This window comes from Portunus trituberculatus, chromosome 38, assembly GCF_017591435.1.
Source record: "Portunus trituberculatus isolate SZX2019 chromosome 38, ASM1759143v1, whole genome shotgun sequence".
In the NCBI taxonomy this organism is placed as follows: domain Eukaryota; kingdom Metazoa; phylum Arthropoda; class Malacostraca; order Decapoda; family Portunidae; genus Portunus; species Portunus trituberculatus.
Genome location: NC_059292.1, coordinates 16,620,709 through 16,639,323, shown reverse-complemented (window position 1 = coordinate 16,639,323; position 18,615 = coordinate 16,620,709). Strand labels below are relative to the sequence as shown.

Sequence of the window (18,615 nt, the reverse complement as noted above, 5' to 3'; positions counted from 1 at the left end):
AATATTTTTATCAAATTATATGTTTCTCCAAACATCTTATCAATATGAGCCTCAAACTGCCCATGGTCTTGTATTATCACTCCCAAATCCTTTTCCTTTTCCACCTTTTTCAACACTACTTCTTCACCCATCTTATATGACCCTCTTGGCCGTCTTCCACTCTTTCCCATCTCCATCACATGACTTTTGCTCAGATTAAATTCCATTTGCCACCTCTTGCTCCACTCCCAAATCTTATCCAGGTCTGCCTGTAAAATTTCACAATCTTCTTCACTCTTCACACACCTACACAACTTCGCATCATCCGCAAACAAATTAATATAACTGTTTACTCCTCTGGCATGTCATTTATATATACCAGGAAAAGTATTGGTGCCAGCACTGAGCCTTGTGGGACTCCACTCTCCACCACCAACCAGTCCGACCTTGCATCCCTTATTACCGTTCTCATCTCCCTCCATCTCAAGTAGTTTTCCATCCACTTTAACACTTTTCCTTTCAGTCCTCCATAAATCTCTACTTTCCATAACAGTCTCTCGTGAGGTACCTTGTCAAAAGCTTTCTTTAAATCCAAATATACACAGTCCATCCATCCCTCTCTCTCTGTATTTTGTCAACCACTCTTGAATAAAAGCTCAGTAGATTTGTTACACATGACCTCCCTTTCCTGAAGCCAAATTGATGATCCGATAATAACTTATGATCCTCCAGGAACCGTATCCAATATTTCTTTATCACCCTCTCACAAATCTTACCGACCACACTTGTTAGAGACACAGGTCTATAGTTAAGAGGCTCTTCCTTACTGCCTCCCTTATAAATGGGCACCACTTCAGCTCTCTTCCACTCTACTGGTACTTCCCTGTTTCTAATGAGCACCTTATAATATCATATAATGGATCAATCAATTCTTCTCTACACTCCTTCAATAATTTTCCTGAAACTTCATCTGGTCCCATCGCTTTATCATCTTTAAGTTCCTCCAACATTTTATATAACTCCTTTTAGGTATCTTAATGTCCTCCATGTGCACATTTCCTTGTACATTCTGTGGCTTTACAAACATTGTTTCTTTAGTAAATACTTGCTGAAACCTATTATTTAGCAATTCCGCTATATTCTTAGGGTCATCTACTATCCCTTGCTCTCCTTTTAATCTTTCAATGGACTCTCTCTTTTTAAGTTTACCATTTATGAACCTGTAAAACAATTTTGGATGTTCCTTACTCTTGTCTACAATATCTTTTTCAAATTTTCTTCTTCCCTCCTTACCCTCACATACTCATTTCTTGCCACTCTATAATTCTCCTTATTTAGTATATTCCTGCTCTTTTTTCATCTTTTTCAAGCCACATCTCTCTTTTCCTTAGCCTTAACACAAGTTGCATTAAACCAATCCTTTTTTCCTTCCTCTCTTGGTTTATACTTTGGTACAAATTTCATAACTCCTTCTTTATAATATTTCATAAAAATCTCATATTTCTTTTGCACTCTGATTTGTAACATCTCCTCCCAATCTAATTTTCTGAAATAATTTTTCAAATTTTCTGTGTCCATCTTTCTATAATTCAATCTACCACTCCTGTGTGTGTGTGTGTGTGTGTGTGTGTGTGTGTGTGTGTGTGTGTGTGTGTGAGAGAGAGAGAGAGAGAGAGAGAGAGAGAGAGAGAGAGAGAGAGAGAGCTGTAACCAATACAATATCCAGCATAATAAACATATACAAGCCACCTAGTAGCATGGCAACTGATATATTTTATACAATATTTATTGTTGCGTGAACTAAGTAACATTGAGCAGACAAAACACCATTAGAAAAGAGAAGGATAGACACTTTTTATACTGAAAAATCCATTATTCTAGAATCTGTATTAAGTAAGATATAATTTAGAATAAGAGATTTTTTTATCTGAACAAATTATGAAAAGAGGTTCCTTTATCAAATTCCCATTGCTTTGAGGTTAAGAATATATAGGACAAGTTTTAGTATTATAGCTCAGTGGTGATACAAATTGCATTTTATATCAATTGATGTTAATAGTTGAGATTTTAGATTACAGAGATTTTTGCTGATTGTTAAGCACCAGATAGAAATAATAACAGTGACAATTAACTCCTTTTTAGCTTCCTATAGAATTTACATGCATCTTTCCTACATTACATGATATTTCTTCCTATGATAGCCCTGACCTTTGGGATTGGTGGATTCAGAGGAGCTTTCATATGTACCATTGTCTTTCTTTAACTGTAACAATTAGCTGGGTTTTTATATATATATATATATATATATATATATATATATATATATATATATATATATATATATATATATATATATATATATGTATGTAGGAGAGAAACCAGCCAAGGGCAGCAAAATATATTAAAAAAAAAAAAAAAGTCCCACCTGAGTACTGGCTCCTTAAAAGAAAAGTAAAAAGTTAGCCAAAATCGTCTTGATACTCCCTCTTAAAAGAAGTCAAGTCATAGGAAGATGGAAGCACAGAAGCAGGTAGGGAGTTCCAGAGTTTACTAGAGAAAGGTATGAATGATTGAGAGTACTGGTTAACTCTTGCATTTGAGAGTTGGACAGAATAGGGATGAAAGGAAGAAGAAAGCTTTGTGCAACAAGGCTGGAGGAGGAAGGGAGGCATGTACTTAGTAAGATCAGTAGAACAGTTAGCATGAAAATAGCAATAAAAGATAGAAAGAGATGCAACATTTCTGTGGGAGAAATAGGCTGAAGATAGTCAGTCATAGGAAGGGAGTTAATGAGATGAGAAGCTTTTGATTCCACCCTATCTAATGAAACTGCAAGTGAAATCCCCCCAAACATGCAAAGAGTACTACATACAGGGGCAGATAAGGCCCTTGTACAGAGTTAGCAGCTGGAGGGGTGAGGAAAACTAGCAGAGATGCCTCAGAGCACCTAACTTCATAGAAGCTGTTTTAGCAAGAGATATGATGTTTCCAGTTAAAATTATGAGTAAAGGACAGACCGAGGATATTCAGTGTGGAACAGGGGGACAGTTGAGTGTCAATGAAGAAGGGATAGTTGTGTGGAAGGTTGTATCGAGCTGATAGATGGAGGAATTGAGTTTTTGAGGTTTTGAAAACTACAGGTTTCCCTTGTTATTCAATGCCTCATTATTCGATATTTAGATTTTACGATTGTTAAGAATTATGCCCACTTGCTCATTAGCCGTTGTCCTTGCTCATTTATCTGATCTTCAACCGAGAACAAGAATGTAAACAAAGGCACTGCGCGATCATAGCGCCACCCACATTGCACCAGCCACCCATCAAAACGATTCCGCTTGGCTTTTAGCTGTGCTCCTCTTCCACACCGTCTACACAGGGCTTGTGATTTGGTTAAATTTATTTATTTTTAGTTACTGCGAGTGAGTTATGTCCTCAAAGCAGCCTGCAACACTACACCAAGTGGTGGTGAAGTTATGGTCGAAAGGTCAAGGAAAAGCTTATCCTTGGGTGGAAAAAATAAAAATAAAGGAAATTGTGAAGCACTATGAGGGGTGAAGGTGCCAACCAAATCACCAGGACCATGCAACTGCCCCAGTCCACTGTCTCCACCATCATTAAGCAAGCCGTTAATGTGAAAAAAGGAGGTGAGACAGCTTCCACATTAATGGCCATGACACTAACAAGGAAGAGGTTGCCAATAATGGAAAAAATGGTGAGACTGTTAAGGCTCTGGATAGATGACCAGACTCACTGCCACATGCCTCTTTCTACCTTCGTTGTGACAACAAAAGCCCTCTCCATTTAAGCAGATTTACAGAAGGAGGGCTATGAGGTGAAGCAAGGGTTAGTTTTCAATGCCAGTAAGGGCTGGTTTGACCAATTTAAAAGTGGAGCAGCCGTACACAACATTAAAATGAGTGGTGAGGCAGCCAGTTCTGATGAACCTGCAGCCATAACATTCACGCCAACTAGTGTCAAACAAGTCAACTACAATGAAACAGGTCTGTACAGGAAGAAGATGTCTTCAAGAACTTTTATTTTGCAAAGAAGAAAGCAGCACCATGATTTAAAGCATCAAAAGACTGCTTAACCCTAGTGCTGGGTGGTAATGCAGCTGGAGATCTGAAACTGAAACCTTTCCTTATCTATCACACACAAAACCCAAGGGCACTTAAAGGTTACATGGAAAAATATCTTAGTGATTTTTTAGATCCATCATGAAGAGCTGAATGACATACCTATAAACCAGGACTATGTTGTGAACTACCTGTCCCCTGCACCGAATGATGCTACCAAGGAAAGCATTGCCAACTGGTTCCTCCTCCTGGTTGATAATGCCCCAAGACACCCAACAACTATGAAAGACTGGGCAGACAACATAAAAGTTATGTTTCTACCCAAAAAACACCACTGCACTCATCCAGCCCATGGACCAAGGCGTAATTGCTACTTTTAAAGCCTATTTATTACCAGCGCCACACAATGAGTCAATTGATTGATGCAGCTGACAGGCCAGACAAGCTGACAATCAAGAACTTTTGCTCCAACTACATTATTAAAAAGATCATTGATAATATTGGTGAAGCATGGAGGGAAGTGAGTGACAAAACAATGAATGTCCATTGAAAAAACTTGAGCCAAGTGTGTGAAGCCAGTTGATGACTTCACAGGATTTAATGATGTGGCAATCGTTGGCAAAGACATTGTCATGCTCTCCTCACTGTCTGGCTTCAGTGAGGTGGATGAAGATGATATAAATAACTTACTGCAGTTCCATGATGTGCAACTCAGCAACAAAGAGTTGATGGAGTTAGATGAACAGCGACAATGATGATGATGAAAATACACTTCAAAGAATCCTCAGCATCAAAACACTATGTGAGGTGTTCACTGACCTTGATGCAATCCTTGATAAAATCAAGGACCCATATCCATCACAAAGTGCAACAGTGGCCTACAGTGCAGAGGAAGCCTTCAAAGTTTATAAAGAAATATTTGAGGCCAAAAAAAAAGATGGCAAGACAGTTGACAATCTCCAGCTTCTTCAGACCTGTTGTTCCATCTGCACCGGCTGTGCCAGCCCAATCACCGCTGCTGCCTACACCATCTATGTCTGGCATTCCACCTGTTGTCCAGGATGTAAGCTCAACATTCTCTGGATGTAAGCTCAACATTCTCTGATGACGAGGAGATGGCTTTCACACTCAACACTGCCACATATTCCACCTTCTTCAGATGATGAGGAACATAAGTTTTTTTTCTGGATTTCGTTAAGACTTGAGCTACTGTAAGCATAAGTGGCACCTGCTAAGTTGACAGAAGCTCATTTTTCTCAACTTCCCAGTGGATATAGGCCTATAAGAGAAACTCCTGTATTATTAGTATATCGAGCCAGAAATACTACCTCTTTTGGTGGCGCAGAAAAGTGTTCTCTATCTTTCAATATAAGGTAGATCAAAGTTGCTCCCCCAGTTGAATTAAATACTATTGAGTCTCTAGTTTGTTATTCGATCTAGTTTTCAGAAATGTAATCCTATCACAAAACAAGGGAAACCTGTACTAAATTTTCTTTGCCCTAATTGAAAATCTTGAAAGATCAGAAGTCAGGCATTCTGTGGCATCCCTGTGTGATCTGTTGTCTTCCTGAAGGGTTGATAATTTCTGAAAGGATGTGGAAAGATGTAGGGTGGTATCATCAGCTTAGGAGTGGATAGGGCAAGAAGTTTGGTTAAGATCTTGAATGAATAATAGAAAGAGAGTGGGTGACAGGACAGAACCCTGAGGAACACCACTATTAATAGAATTAAGAGAAGAACAGTGGCCGTCTACCACAGCAGCAATAGAATGGTAGGAAAGGAGACTTGAGATAAAGATGCAGAGAGAAGGATAGAAACTGTAGGAGGGCAGTTTGGAAATCAAAGCTGTGTGCCAGACTCTATCAAAAGCTTTTGATATGTCTAACACGACAGCAAAGGTTTCACCGAAATCTCTAAAAGAGGATGACCAAGACTTAGTAAGGAAATCCTGAAGATCACCAGTAGAGCGACCTTGACAGAAACCATACTGGCGATCAGATAGATGATTGTGAAGTGACAGATGTTTAAGAATCTTCCTATTCAGGATAGATTAAAAAACCTAGACAGGCAAGAGATTAAAGCTATAGGATGATAGTTAGAGGGATTAGAACAGTCGCCCTTTTTTAGGAACAGGCTGAATGTAGGCAAAATTTCAGCAAGAATGAAAGGTAGTAGTCAATAGATTTAGTTGCAAGTGGTTGGCCAGGCAAAGTGCAAGCACAGAAGCACAGTTTTTGAGAACAATAGAAGTCTTCTGAGGGTGTAGGCCAGTGAGGGTATGGAAAACATTATTATGAAAAACTTTGATTAAAGACATGAAGTAATCAGAGGGAGGAGAAGAGGGAGGGACAAGCACATAATCATCCAATATGGAGTTATTAGCAAAGGTTTGAGAGAAGAGTTCAGCTTTAAAGACAGATGAGATGGCAGTGGTGCCATCAGGATGAAATAAAGGAGAGAAAGATGAAGAAGTGAAATTATTGGAGATGTTTTTGGCCTTGTGCCAAAAATTCTTGAGGGGAGTTGAGTTTGAAAGATTTTGACATTTTCTATTTATGAAGGAGTGTTTGACAAGTTGATGAACAGACTTGGCATAATTCCGGTCAGAGATATAATGTGCATGAGATTCAGGAGATGGAAACCTCAAATACTTTTTGTGGGCACCCTCTCCATCATGTATAGTATGAAAACAGGCAGTGTTAAACCAAGGTGTAGAAGGTTAAGGTTGAGAGAAAGAATGATGAATGTACGTCTCCATGCCAGACACTATCATTCTGTTATGCATTCAGCACATAGAAATGGGTCTTTGACACAGAAACAGTAATCATTCCAGGGAAAATCAGCATAATACCTCCTCAGGTCCTCCCAATTGGCAGAGGCAAAGTGCCAGAGGTGCATCTGCTATGTGGGATCCTGAGGAGGGATTGGAGAAATAAGACAAGATACAGAAATGAGTTTGTGATCAGAGGAGCCTAACAGAGATGATAGGATAACAGCATAAGCAGAAGGATTAGAGATAAGGAAGAGATCAAGAATGTTGGGCATGTCTCCAAGATGATCAGGAATATGAGTAGGGTGTTGCACTAGTAATGGAGGATAGCAAAGTTGAAGGCTAGTTCACCAGGATGGTCAGTGAAGGGAGAGGAAATCCAAAGCTGGTATGAACAATGAAATCTCCAAGGATTGAGATCTCTGCAAAAGGATAGAGGGACAGAATGTGCTCCACTTTGGAAGTTAAATAATCAAAGAATTTACTATAGTCTGAGGAGTTAGGAGAGAGATTGACTGCACAGATAAATTTAGTTTAAGTGACTATTGAGTCGAAGCCAGATGGTGGAAATCTCAGAAAATTCAAGAGCATGGGCATGAGAGGAAGTTAGGTCATTGCACACATAGACACATCTAGAGAAAGTAGGAGGGAACAGAGAAGGGGCTACTGTCAATTGCTTCAGATAGCTGTATTATGATTGGGAAAAGAAGATGAGGTTTAGTAGAGGAGAGGTGGTGTTCCACAGATTTAAATCTGGATCTAAGACTGAATGTTGCAGAAGTTGATATAGAAAAAGTTGAGGGAAGTGTCAAGACATTTTGGGTCATCATTAAGAAAGGAGTCTGACCTGGGGACATTTCTGGTCCCCTCCCCAGAAGGGGACTCCAAGGCTGAGTTTGAGTTGCCACTTTTTAATTTTGAATTTTAAGTGAAGGGTCTATGTGTGGTATGTGCATGTAGTTTTGAGTGAAGGAGAGTTAACTCGTCTCTAGAGGGCAGGCTGTGACTGCCCCCTTGAGTTGTGAGATGCAAAGGGAAACATTCAATGAGATCACAACTAGCTTGTAATGGAAAGTTCACAGGACTCCCTGAACTAGTGCTATTAGACCTTGCTGGGAGTAAATTATTGTTTCGGTAGGTGTCTACTATCTGGTGTAGGTATTCTCTTTTTCTTCTGCTCTTCCTCCTCTTCTTTCTTTTCCTTTGCTAGTTTTGATTGATCCTTGCATGACATCCACACTAATAAATTTTTGAGTGTCCTGCCTAACAATATAGTATACTCAAATCTTACAGCTTGGACCTGAGCCCATTCCATTCCCTGCCTCTCAAACGGGTGAACGGAAGCCCTCTGGGGGTGCCTTTGTGTCTGGAACTCAACGAGGTAGTGGTGCCAGCAATACTGCTACACCCCAAGGCTTGCCAGACCTGACCAAGAATGAGACTGGTGGTAACACAGGTGGCCTAGGAAGCTTGGTGGGGTCTGCTGGCCCATCTTACCAGCCCTACACCAGCTCCAAGTCCTCCTCCTCCTTCCCATCCCCACCCTCTGCTCCATACTCACAGACACCTTCACAGGTAACATCTATTGGATCCCTGCCTTTGCTACACTTACATGAACATTAATATTATCTATCACTGGAAGCTAGATGATATGTCATTTTGACTTTGGTAGTGGTAGCAGCATCAACAACAGCAAATGTCATCATTGTCAGTAAGGAGAAAAGAAAATGCTATTAAAGGACAGTTGGTCACCAATACCTTAGTGAGCATTCATTTAGTACCTCTTAAACAGTACTATGACATGGGCAATGCTGAGGGAACAAATGACCAGTCAGCTAGTAAAAGTATATCATAGAAATGAAAAAAGTGGATGATTATTAAACATTTGATTTTATTGTAATTTTTTTGAGGTGTTGCAGAATTCTTACACAAGCAGCAATCAACAAGGAAGCAGTGGGACCAACAGTAGCAGTGCCAGTGGCTTTAACAATAGCAACAGTAGCACAGCAGGATCTAACAATAACAGCAGTTCAAGCACCAATCAAACAGCAGGAGGATATGGATCCAACTTCTCTGCACAGGTACTGTCATACTATATTAATTTACTGCTTTTATTTATTTTGATGTCCCTTAGGATTTGGAGTTTGGATTAGTCTCATTTATCCTGATCTGTTATCTAAATGAACTGCATTTTTACTGAGAATGACCTTCAGAAACTGGTGAATCTTTTTTTTTTTTTTTTTTTTTTTTTAAGTTTATATAGTGAGATGGTTATTGAAGCTGATCAGAATCCAATCAGATTATGGTGAATAATAAAACATTGAAATTTTGTTTCCTAGTCTCCTCATATATATAAACATTTATCCTACCTTGAGGCCAATTTCCTGAGATATTCATGATGCTGCAAGGTGAGATAGCAGCGAAGGTCTTTTGAGAGAGGCATTAATCCTCTGCTGTGAAAATTAACTAGTTTCAGAGATGGGACAGAGAAAATGAAGTCTTAGAGAGAAGACAACTAAAAGAGAATCTTGTAGGAGATAGAGAGAGAAAATGGAGTCTTGGAGTAGAGATGAGGAAGCATTTTGATGGGTACTGGAACTCTAGGAATTGTATAATTGGAAGGGAAAACCATTTAGTGACAGTACAACTAATGTCAACCAAAATCTACTTAAGTCTTTTTTTTTATGTAAGAGGGAAAAACTGGTCAAGGGCAACAAAAAAAAATTAAAAAGGTCCAATCAGTTGCCAGTCCCCTTACAGAGCTTAAAGAGTTAGCCAAAGGACGGGAAAATGTCTTGAAACCTTCCTCTTAGATGAAGTCAAGTCATGGGAAGTTGGAAATACAGACACAGGCAAGGAGTTCCAAGAGTTTACTAAAGTTTAAGGTGTTCTTGTTGGCTTCATTAGTAAAAAGACAGACAGACTTTTGTTTAATTTTCATGAGAACTGGGACAGAAGTTTGGAACTTGATGAAAGCCTCTCATGGTCACTTTTTCTGTCTCATATTAGTGATTATTTGTTTCCATGACTTTCCAAGGCAGTGCATTATACAATTCAGTTGACCCCCTGACCTCAAACTTTTCAACCAAAAAATTCAATTTGACCGAAAACCAGACCAACGGATGCTGGTCAACTGACTTTGAGTAGCATCAGTTGTGCTTCTGTTTGATATGGTTAGGCATAGTCACCTTGGCTAAGTAAACCATTAGTAGCATAATTAAAAACAAAGATGCTATCAAAGTAACCAATGTTGCCAAAAAAGAGACCACCGTGGTACAGTGGAACCATGCTTGTGTGCTTTGGGGTTCAAGGGGTCTCCAAGCGCACGGGTTCGAATCCTGTCCACGGTCTAAGTGTAGGTTGGGCTTCCTCAGTCTGGGCAACGGTTTCCTAGCGGGTGGGCTTTGAGATAGGAGGTATCCCAAAAAGTATCCCCTTTAGCCCATAAATTCCCGTGAAAAGCTCACATGGTATAAATAAAAAAAAAAGGAAAGAAAAATAAAAGGGATTTTTTAGGTGTCTAAGCAAAGAATCTGTCACTAAAGTCAAAACTAATTGGGACCTCAAGTTCTGTCGTGCTTTTTTTTTATTTATTTTTTTATTTTTTTATACAAGAAAGCTGGTCAGGGTCAACAAAAAGTAAAAAAAAAAAAAAAAAAAAAAAAGGCTTACTTGATTGCTAGCACCATTAAATATCCAAGAATTAGCTAAGCCTTGAAACTTCCATCTTAAAAGAAAGCTGGTCAAGGCGACCAATAAAAAAAAAAAAAAAAAAGGCTCACTTGATTGCTAGCTCCATTGAATATCCAAGAGTTAACCTAAAGTCGGGAAACCTCCATCTTAAAAGAAGTCGAGTTATAGGAAGATCGAAATTCAGAAGCAGGCAGGGAGTTCCAGAGTTTACCAGAGAAAGACATGAATGATTGAGAGTACTGGTTAACTCTTGCATGGTATATAAAAAAACATAAAAGAGAGAGAGAGAGTTGGAAAAAATATGGATGAGAGGAAAAAGAAAGCCTTGTGCATCGATACTGCAGGATGGGGGGAGGCATGCAGTTAGCAAGATCAGTAGAACAGTTAGAATGAAAATAGTGGTAGCAAGAGATACAACATTCCAGTGGTGAGAAAGAGGGTGAAGACTATCAGTATATATGTCTATGGGTGCATTCTATGGGACGTTGTTCACCAGCATCTTGGGCATCCCCTCATTTCCCTAATTCTCTTGGGACAGTCAGTTAGCTGGAGTATACAAAATGTTTGCCCACAGAGGACTGGCTACTTTATTCATTTCAAAAAAAGCTCATTGATGATCTTTTACTAGATGTTGTAGACATTATTCATATCAGTCAGTCAATCATGGGGGGCATACGCTGGGGGGCACATCACCTCGCCTACCCTATGGCGCCACTCCAGGTGGTCATGTCTCGTGAGTCTACATTATTCATAGAAGTGAAATTTTAAGTAGGCAAGAGAGATGAGAACAGAGGACGACTCCTGTGAGAGGTTTGTTTACAGTATTGTCCCCCATGAAGGGGATAAGCAATTGATTTCATATGTAATGCCTTTATCACCATCTGCATACACTATGAAACTTGCCACTAGAAGATGAATATTATCAATTTTTGTTGAATTTTTATTTACTTTGATGAAAAATCAGAGATCCTAGAATGGATTGAAATTATTTAAATTATTTCCTACAGAGAAAACAGTTTTGGATCTTGACTAGTTTAGTTCTCAAGCAGCCTACTGGAAATCACTTTGTTTGAGTTTTGAGGGTCCACTATTTTTTTTAAATATGTACAGTTGCCAGTAGTAGACTCCTTGCCAATCCAGACACATATATTTCCCAGTAGCAATAGCTGGTAGCCCTACACCAGGTAAAGGCTTCAAGTTTCCTTTGATTGGTTAAACCCCCTCAAAAACTAAGCCTAAACCCTTAAAATCTGGGAAGCTGATTTACTTTCCGTCTGCTGCAACGGGGAAAAATTACACCTGTCAAAAATGCTGAAAGATTGTTTTCCTTATAAAAGCATATTTCTCTTTGTTATTCTGAGTACAATGGTGTATTTTTCAACATGTTATGACCTCTGAGAGCAAAGTTATTGCATATCAAAAACTTTTCCCCGAACTCGTGGCAGAACCCGCCACTAAGAAATACTCCCCCAAGCGCAGATAACACAGCGTGCTCTCTCTCTCTCTCTCTCTCTCTCTCTCTCTCTCTCTCTCTCTCTCTCTCTCTCTCTCTCTCTCTCTCTCTCTCTCTCTCTCTCTCTCTCTCTCTCTCTCTCTCTCTCTCTCTCTCTCTCTCTCTCTCTCTCTCTCTCTCTCTCTCTCATTTCAGGCATTTGAATTTAATGTAAAAGTAGAAACTTTTGCATTTTCATGTCTTGAAAATGTGAACTCAGATATATGAAACGATGTGCAAAACAGGAAAAGAAAAAATCCCCACATATTACAAGTATTTTAGATTTTTGTAATAATTGGAATCTGGCAACTCTTATTAGCAATGGGAGTCACATGACTAGGCCAACAAGCACAGTCCTGTAGAGGCAACCATGGGTGACACACCAGCGCATTGCTCGAGGGGAGTACGTGAGGTTTATGAACGTTGCTGTGAGGGTTGGTCTCTGTCCTCCAGATCACTATCAGAATCACCACTGGAATCTTTTCTTTCTTCTGTCTCAATAAAAAAAGCACTGTCTTAATTTTCATCACTATCCTCAATGTCATTACCAAGTAACTGACTTAACATCACTCGGAGTACCGTTTCCTCCCTCTGGGTCACGTGGGCTGTGAGATGACGCCTCCAAATGGGAAAAGATGACCTATTGTGTGGGAACATATGTCTCAAGGCTCAAGTAGGCAAGTGAGAAAACTTTCCAGATACCTCCACTTGCCCCAGGACCAATAGTGAGGGGGAGAGATTCAAACATTTAGCACGGAAAAATCATGATTCCGTGAACGATCCCTGACTGTACGCATGCCATGTGCCAGTCGTCCTGAAATGGTCACTGTACGTTAAGGGGAGCGTCCAGTTTAGATCGGAGTTGTCATATCTCTGGTAAATATGCATGAAACACTCTGATTTTTGTGTTGTGAAGTCTTGGGAACATGTACATCAATATTTGATATTCATCCCCATTCTAGTCCCCAACCCCGCCATGCAATTATAATTGCAACTAAAACTTACGAGTGTTATTCTGGTGTTATTATTTGCTCCATAACCTTGATTTTCCTGTGGCAAAGACACATTATAATGTGAAATGTCTCCACATCATTAGATTTTTTATTTCATCTTTCGTTTTTGTTTTATAAATTTTTTTCAAAATCTTTTTACTTTTTTTGACCCCAAAAAAATATTAATACAAAATTCCAGGTCATGTATATAAGAAGAAATAGCGACGTGAATTAAAAGAAGTATTCTTTTTTATTTTTTGTTTCATTGAAATCAATCTAAAATTGGCTTTAAAATAGATTTTAGAAGGAGAATAACTTATGTTTTGAGATACGGGCCAGTAAAGTTTATCAATCGATTTCGATCCCATTATAACACACTAGGAAGTTTATTCAGGTTTGCTGTTTTTTTTTTTTTTTTTTTTTTTTTTTTTTTTTTTTATTATTATATACAATCAATTAGATGTATTTCTAAGCACATCAGGCTCCTAGTCCCCTCCTGTCAATGATATGTTGGTCCTGAACAGGCTTTTTTTCTGAGGTCCAGCTCTCACTTTTTCTGGTTGTGATGTGTTCTTGACATTGCATGTTGTGCAGTGCATAGTTATGGTGTTCTCGTATACATCAGGCTCGAAACTGTAGTCAAAGGCAGGATCTGGGCATGAATAACGAAGAGAAGATTTTTCAGCCTTTTCATCAGCATGACAAGCTCATCGTCACTTTCCACATCTTCATTTTCTTTCTCAATATTTTGTAGAAGAGCTTCTCTAATTGTGAGTAATGAGGCCTTTTCTTCTTCATTTCCTTCTTTGTTCTACGTTAGATGTGGCAGGCAGTGGTGTGGCGGTGGTGAGTGTGGTGGTGGTGGGTGACGCAAGGATGTGTACTGGAGCATTTGAGGTGTCAGGTTCAACACACTCTTTTTATTCTTTGATCTTCCATACTAATATTCCAGGTGTTCTTCCTCTGCTTATTCCTCTTAGACAGCCATCCCATGGTTGACAGTAGGTGAAAAGCAGGATGCAGTAAATAAATTGTTTTGTTTAGCAGAGTGAAGGACGGGTAGCGAGAGACGCAGCAACAACCCCCCCCCCTCTCTCTCTCTCTCTCTCTCTCTCTCTCTCTCTCTCTCTCTCTCTCTCTCTCTCTCTCTCTCTCTCTCTCTCTCTCTCTCTCTCTCTCTCTCTCTTTTTTTATTTTTAGGAAAAAAAATTGTTCTACTGGTGTAAATAAATGCACATGGTTGAGTATGGGAACCTTGAAATTGCATTTAAACAGAAACCAATGTGCGTTTTGCCATAAAACTACGTGAAATAATAGCTAACGTGTAAACCTACCACATTTTTTTTCCACAAAAAACATTACTTTTCACATTTTTTCGGTCTCTAAACCGGACACTCTCCTAAGGGTTAAATCTCCACCCACTTCAGCCTCACCTCCTGGTTCATGCCCTCTCCCTCTCCGTGACCTCAGAATGTCACCACCTCTTCTCACTCTCCACCACCCTCCTGTGTATTTACCTACTTGTATATACTTAGTTGTATTGTACAGGGTTCAAGCTGGGCTCATAATGTCCTGTCTCCATGTCTCTATGTATCTAATTTTTCTTTAAAGCTATGCACATTATGTGATGTAACAACTTCATTACTCAATGCATTCCATTTTTCTACTGTTCTATGGGAAAAACTATTTGCCAATATCCTTCACACACTGCCTCTTTCTGATCTTTGCATGTCCTCTTGTTCTTCCAGCTTCTTCTGTCACCTGCACCAGGTCTTGCTTGTATATCTTTTCAATGCCATTGATGATTTTATACATTGTTATTAGGCCCCCTCTTTCTCTTCTATCTTTTAAGGTTGGCAGTCCCATTTCATTCAGCCTTTCTTCATATGTTAGGTCCTGTAATGCCAGCACCATCTGTGTAGTTATCCTCTGGATCTATTCTAATTTTCTTGTATCCTTTTATCAAGCTCGGCCACCACACCACTGCTGCATACTCAAACTATGGACATAATGTACTTGAAATAATTTTTTTCATCATATCCTTCTCCAGGTAATGAAATGCCACCCTAATATTAGTCAACATTTTATATGTTGTTCCAAATATTTTATTGATGTGTTTTTTTTGGGGCTCATCGTTTCTTGTATAGCCACTCCCAGATCTTTTTTTTTTCTTTAGTCTACATTATTTATTCCTCTCCCATCAAATAGTTACATACTGGTATTCTTTTACTCTTTCCTAATTCCATTTCATTGCATTTCTTGGCATTAAATTCTGGCTTCTGCTTCTTATTCCACTCATAAATTTTGTCTATATCTTTTGCAGTAGCAAACAGTCCTCTTGGATCTAAATTTTTCTTAACAATTTAGCATCATCAGCAAATAAATTGATATAGCTGGTCACTCCATAATGTATGTCGTTTACATATAGTTGGAACATAATGGGGATTAACACTGACCCCTGTGGCACCCTACTTGATACTTTACTCCAGGATGAGTATGTACCCCTGTTCACAGTTCTCATCTCTCTCTGTCCATCAAGTAATCCCTTATCCAATCTATTATTATTCCTCTCAGTCTTTCTATGTTTTCCAATTTCCAAAGTAATTTGTTATGAGGGACCCTATCAAAAGCCTTTTTTTATGTTCAGGTACACAGTGTCCACCCATCCATTTCTGCTCTCCAGTCCTTCCACTACTCTTGAGTAAAACTTGATAAATTTGACACACATGACCTTCCTGTCCTGAACCAAAATTGTCTGTTTGATATAACTTGTTTTTCTTCCAAATATTTAACCCATTTTCTTTGATAACAATTTCACATATTTTGCCCACAACACTTGTAAGTGACACCGGTCTGTAATTTAATGGCTCAGTTGACTTTCCTCCTTTGAATATAGGGATTATGTTAGGTCTTCTATTCCAGTGGTACTCTCCCTTCCTTTAATGAGACTGTAACCATTTCCCAAACTGGTTCTAACAACTGATCTTTACATTCCTTTTATGCCCATTCCAACACACCATCCAGTCCCATTGTTTTTCTGACATACAAATTTTCTATTAGTCTTCCAATTTCTTGTTTAGGCACTGTAATTTCTTGCAAACATTGACAATGCAATGTCCTATTTGGTTCTGTAAAATCTTCTTCAGTGAAAACAGTCTTGAAACTCATTCATTATTTCACTCATTTCCTCTGCTGTGTATTTTACCTATTTGTATATACCTATTTGTTTATTACAGGGCTCGAGCTAAGCTCTCGTGTGTCCTGTCTCCTTGTCCATTCCTGTCATATCTCTCTTTCATCTGATTGACACACACCGCATCAACGACATCACTGCTCAGTTTATTCCACTTATCAATGCTACGATGCGGGAAACTGTATTTTCTCATATCATTTAGACAGATGTCCTTTATTAGGTTTTTTCCATGTCCTCGGAGATGATTACTTGTGGTCACCTTTATCAACTCTCTGTCCAGTATATCAATCTTGTTCACCAATTTATACATAGTTATCATGTCTCCTCTTGTTTATCTCTCTTCTAATGTGGTCAGCCCCAGCTTCCTCAGTCTTTCCTCATAGTCTAACTCCATGAGTCCTGGTACCATCCTTGTTGCCAGTCTCTGTACCCTTTCCACCTTCTTCACATTTTTCTTCATATGCGGTGACCAGACACATGCTGCATATTCTAACATATCTTCATCATTCCTTCATCTAGGTAGTGGAATGCAAGGCCAATATTTTGAAGCATGTTATATGTTTTCAAAAATATCTTGTTAATGTGTTTCTCCGGTGACAAAGTGTTTTGCACGGTTACTCCTAAGTCTTTCTCCTCATTGGTCTCTTTAATTTTCTCATCACCCAGCCTATAATCCCTGTTTGGTCTGTATCTACTTCTTCCCATTTTCATAACATGGGTCTTGTCTATATTAAATTCCATCTGCCACTCTTTACTCCACTCATATATTTTATCAAGATCTTCCTGTAACTTGTTACAATCTTCCACATTCTTTACTCTCCTCATAATTTTAGTATCGTCTGCAAACATGTTCATGTAACTGTCAATTCCTACTGGCATATCATTAACATAAATCAAAAACATGATGGGACCCAGCACTGACCCTTGTGGAACTCCACTGGTTACCTTCTTCCACTCGGACTTCCTTCCTCTCACCACTGTTCTCATTTCTCTTCCCATTAAGTAATTTTCCATCCATTTTGCTAGTTTATCATTTACTCCTCCAATCTTCTTTAGTTTCCACATCAGTCTATTGTGTGGTACTTTATCAAAGGCCTTTCTCAAGTCCAGGTAGATAGCATCCACCCATCCCTCTCTATGTTGTAGTATGTCAGTCACTCTTGAATAAAAACATAATAAATTGGATACGCACGATCTTCCTTTTCTGAAACCAAACTGCCTTTCACTCAGAATGTTTTCACTTTCTAGATACTCACTCCACTTAGCTTTAATTACTTCTTCACATACCTTGCACAATATACTAGTCAACGATACTGGTCTATAATTTAGCGGTTCCATTCTACTACCATTCTTATATATAGGCACAATGTCAGCTCTTTTCCACTCTTTCGGGACTAATCCTGTTCGTATGGAGGTTTCCACAATATCAAATACGGGGTTGAACAATTGATCCTTACATTCATTTAGCAACCTCCCAGATATGCCATCAGGCCCCATTGATTTATTAATATCCAGATTGCTTATAATTTTCCTTACATCTTCCTTAGTAACCATGATGTCCTACATTTGCTTTATTTCTGTAGGCCTTTTTCCCATAAAATGCTCCTCCTTTGTAAACACTTTGCAAAAGTAGTTGTTCAAAATTTCAGCTATATCTCCAGCATCTTCATATACTTCTTCCCCGTTTTTTACCTTTTCTATTGCCTCCCTTTTATTTAGTTTTCCATTTATGAATTTGTAAAACATTTTGGGGTCACTATCACAATTTTCCACCACCCTCTGTTCATATTCCTTCTGTGCTGTTCTCCTTACTTCAACATATCTATTCCTTGCTGTTTTGTAGACTTCCCTTGATAATACATCACTGTTTTTCTTAAGTTTCTTCCATGCCTTTTCTTTGTTCTTTTTTGCTTCTTCACAATTTCTATTAAACCACTGTTTATTATTTAAAGTCCTCTTTCTGTGATATGGCACAAACTTTTTCACAGCAGAGTTATACAAATCCATAAATTTATCGTATTTCAATTGCATATCCCTTTCCTGGTATACCACGGACCAGTCAATTTCATTAAAGAACTCCCTTATATGGTTATAATTTGCCCTAGTATAATTTAATTTTTCCTCCCTGCGTTCCACAATCTTATTCGTGCTTAATTCCGTATCCAGCTCAAAGCTTAGGACATCATGATCGCTTTTCCCCAAGGGACATTCATGTTCAATTTCCTCTTTAGAGAGATGCCCTGGTAAATACCAAATCCAACCTTGCTGCAACATCTTGTCCCCTGCACCTTGTTGGTGATCTCACCCACTGTGTCATCAAGTTATTTGTTGCTACCTTTAACAATTCTTCTGCCCACTCACCACCGTTCACCACTTCGTAGTCTTCCCACACTATTTCTTTGCAATTAAAGTCTCCAACT

General features: G+C 38.9%; 1 protein-coding gene across 1 annotated transcript in view; it reads left to right on the top strand.

Annotated features, from left to right (window-relative positions):
* Positions 1-18,615, top strand: part of LOC123515158 (protein lingerer-like) — a gene marked incomplete in the record, with an annotated part of 203,853 nt that overhangs the window by 90,963 nt on the left and 94,275 nt on the right. Inside the window, 2 exon segments of the mRNA XM_045273641.1 lie at positions 8,119-8,400; positions 8,745-8,906. Coding sequence (XP_045129576.1) covers positions 8,119-8,400; positions 8,745-8,906 — 444 coding nt within the window.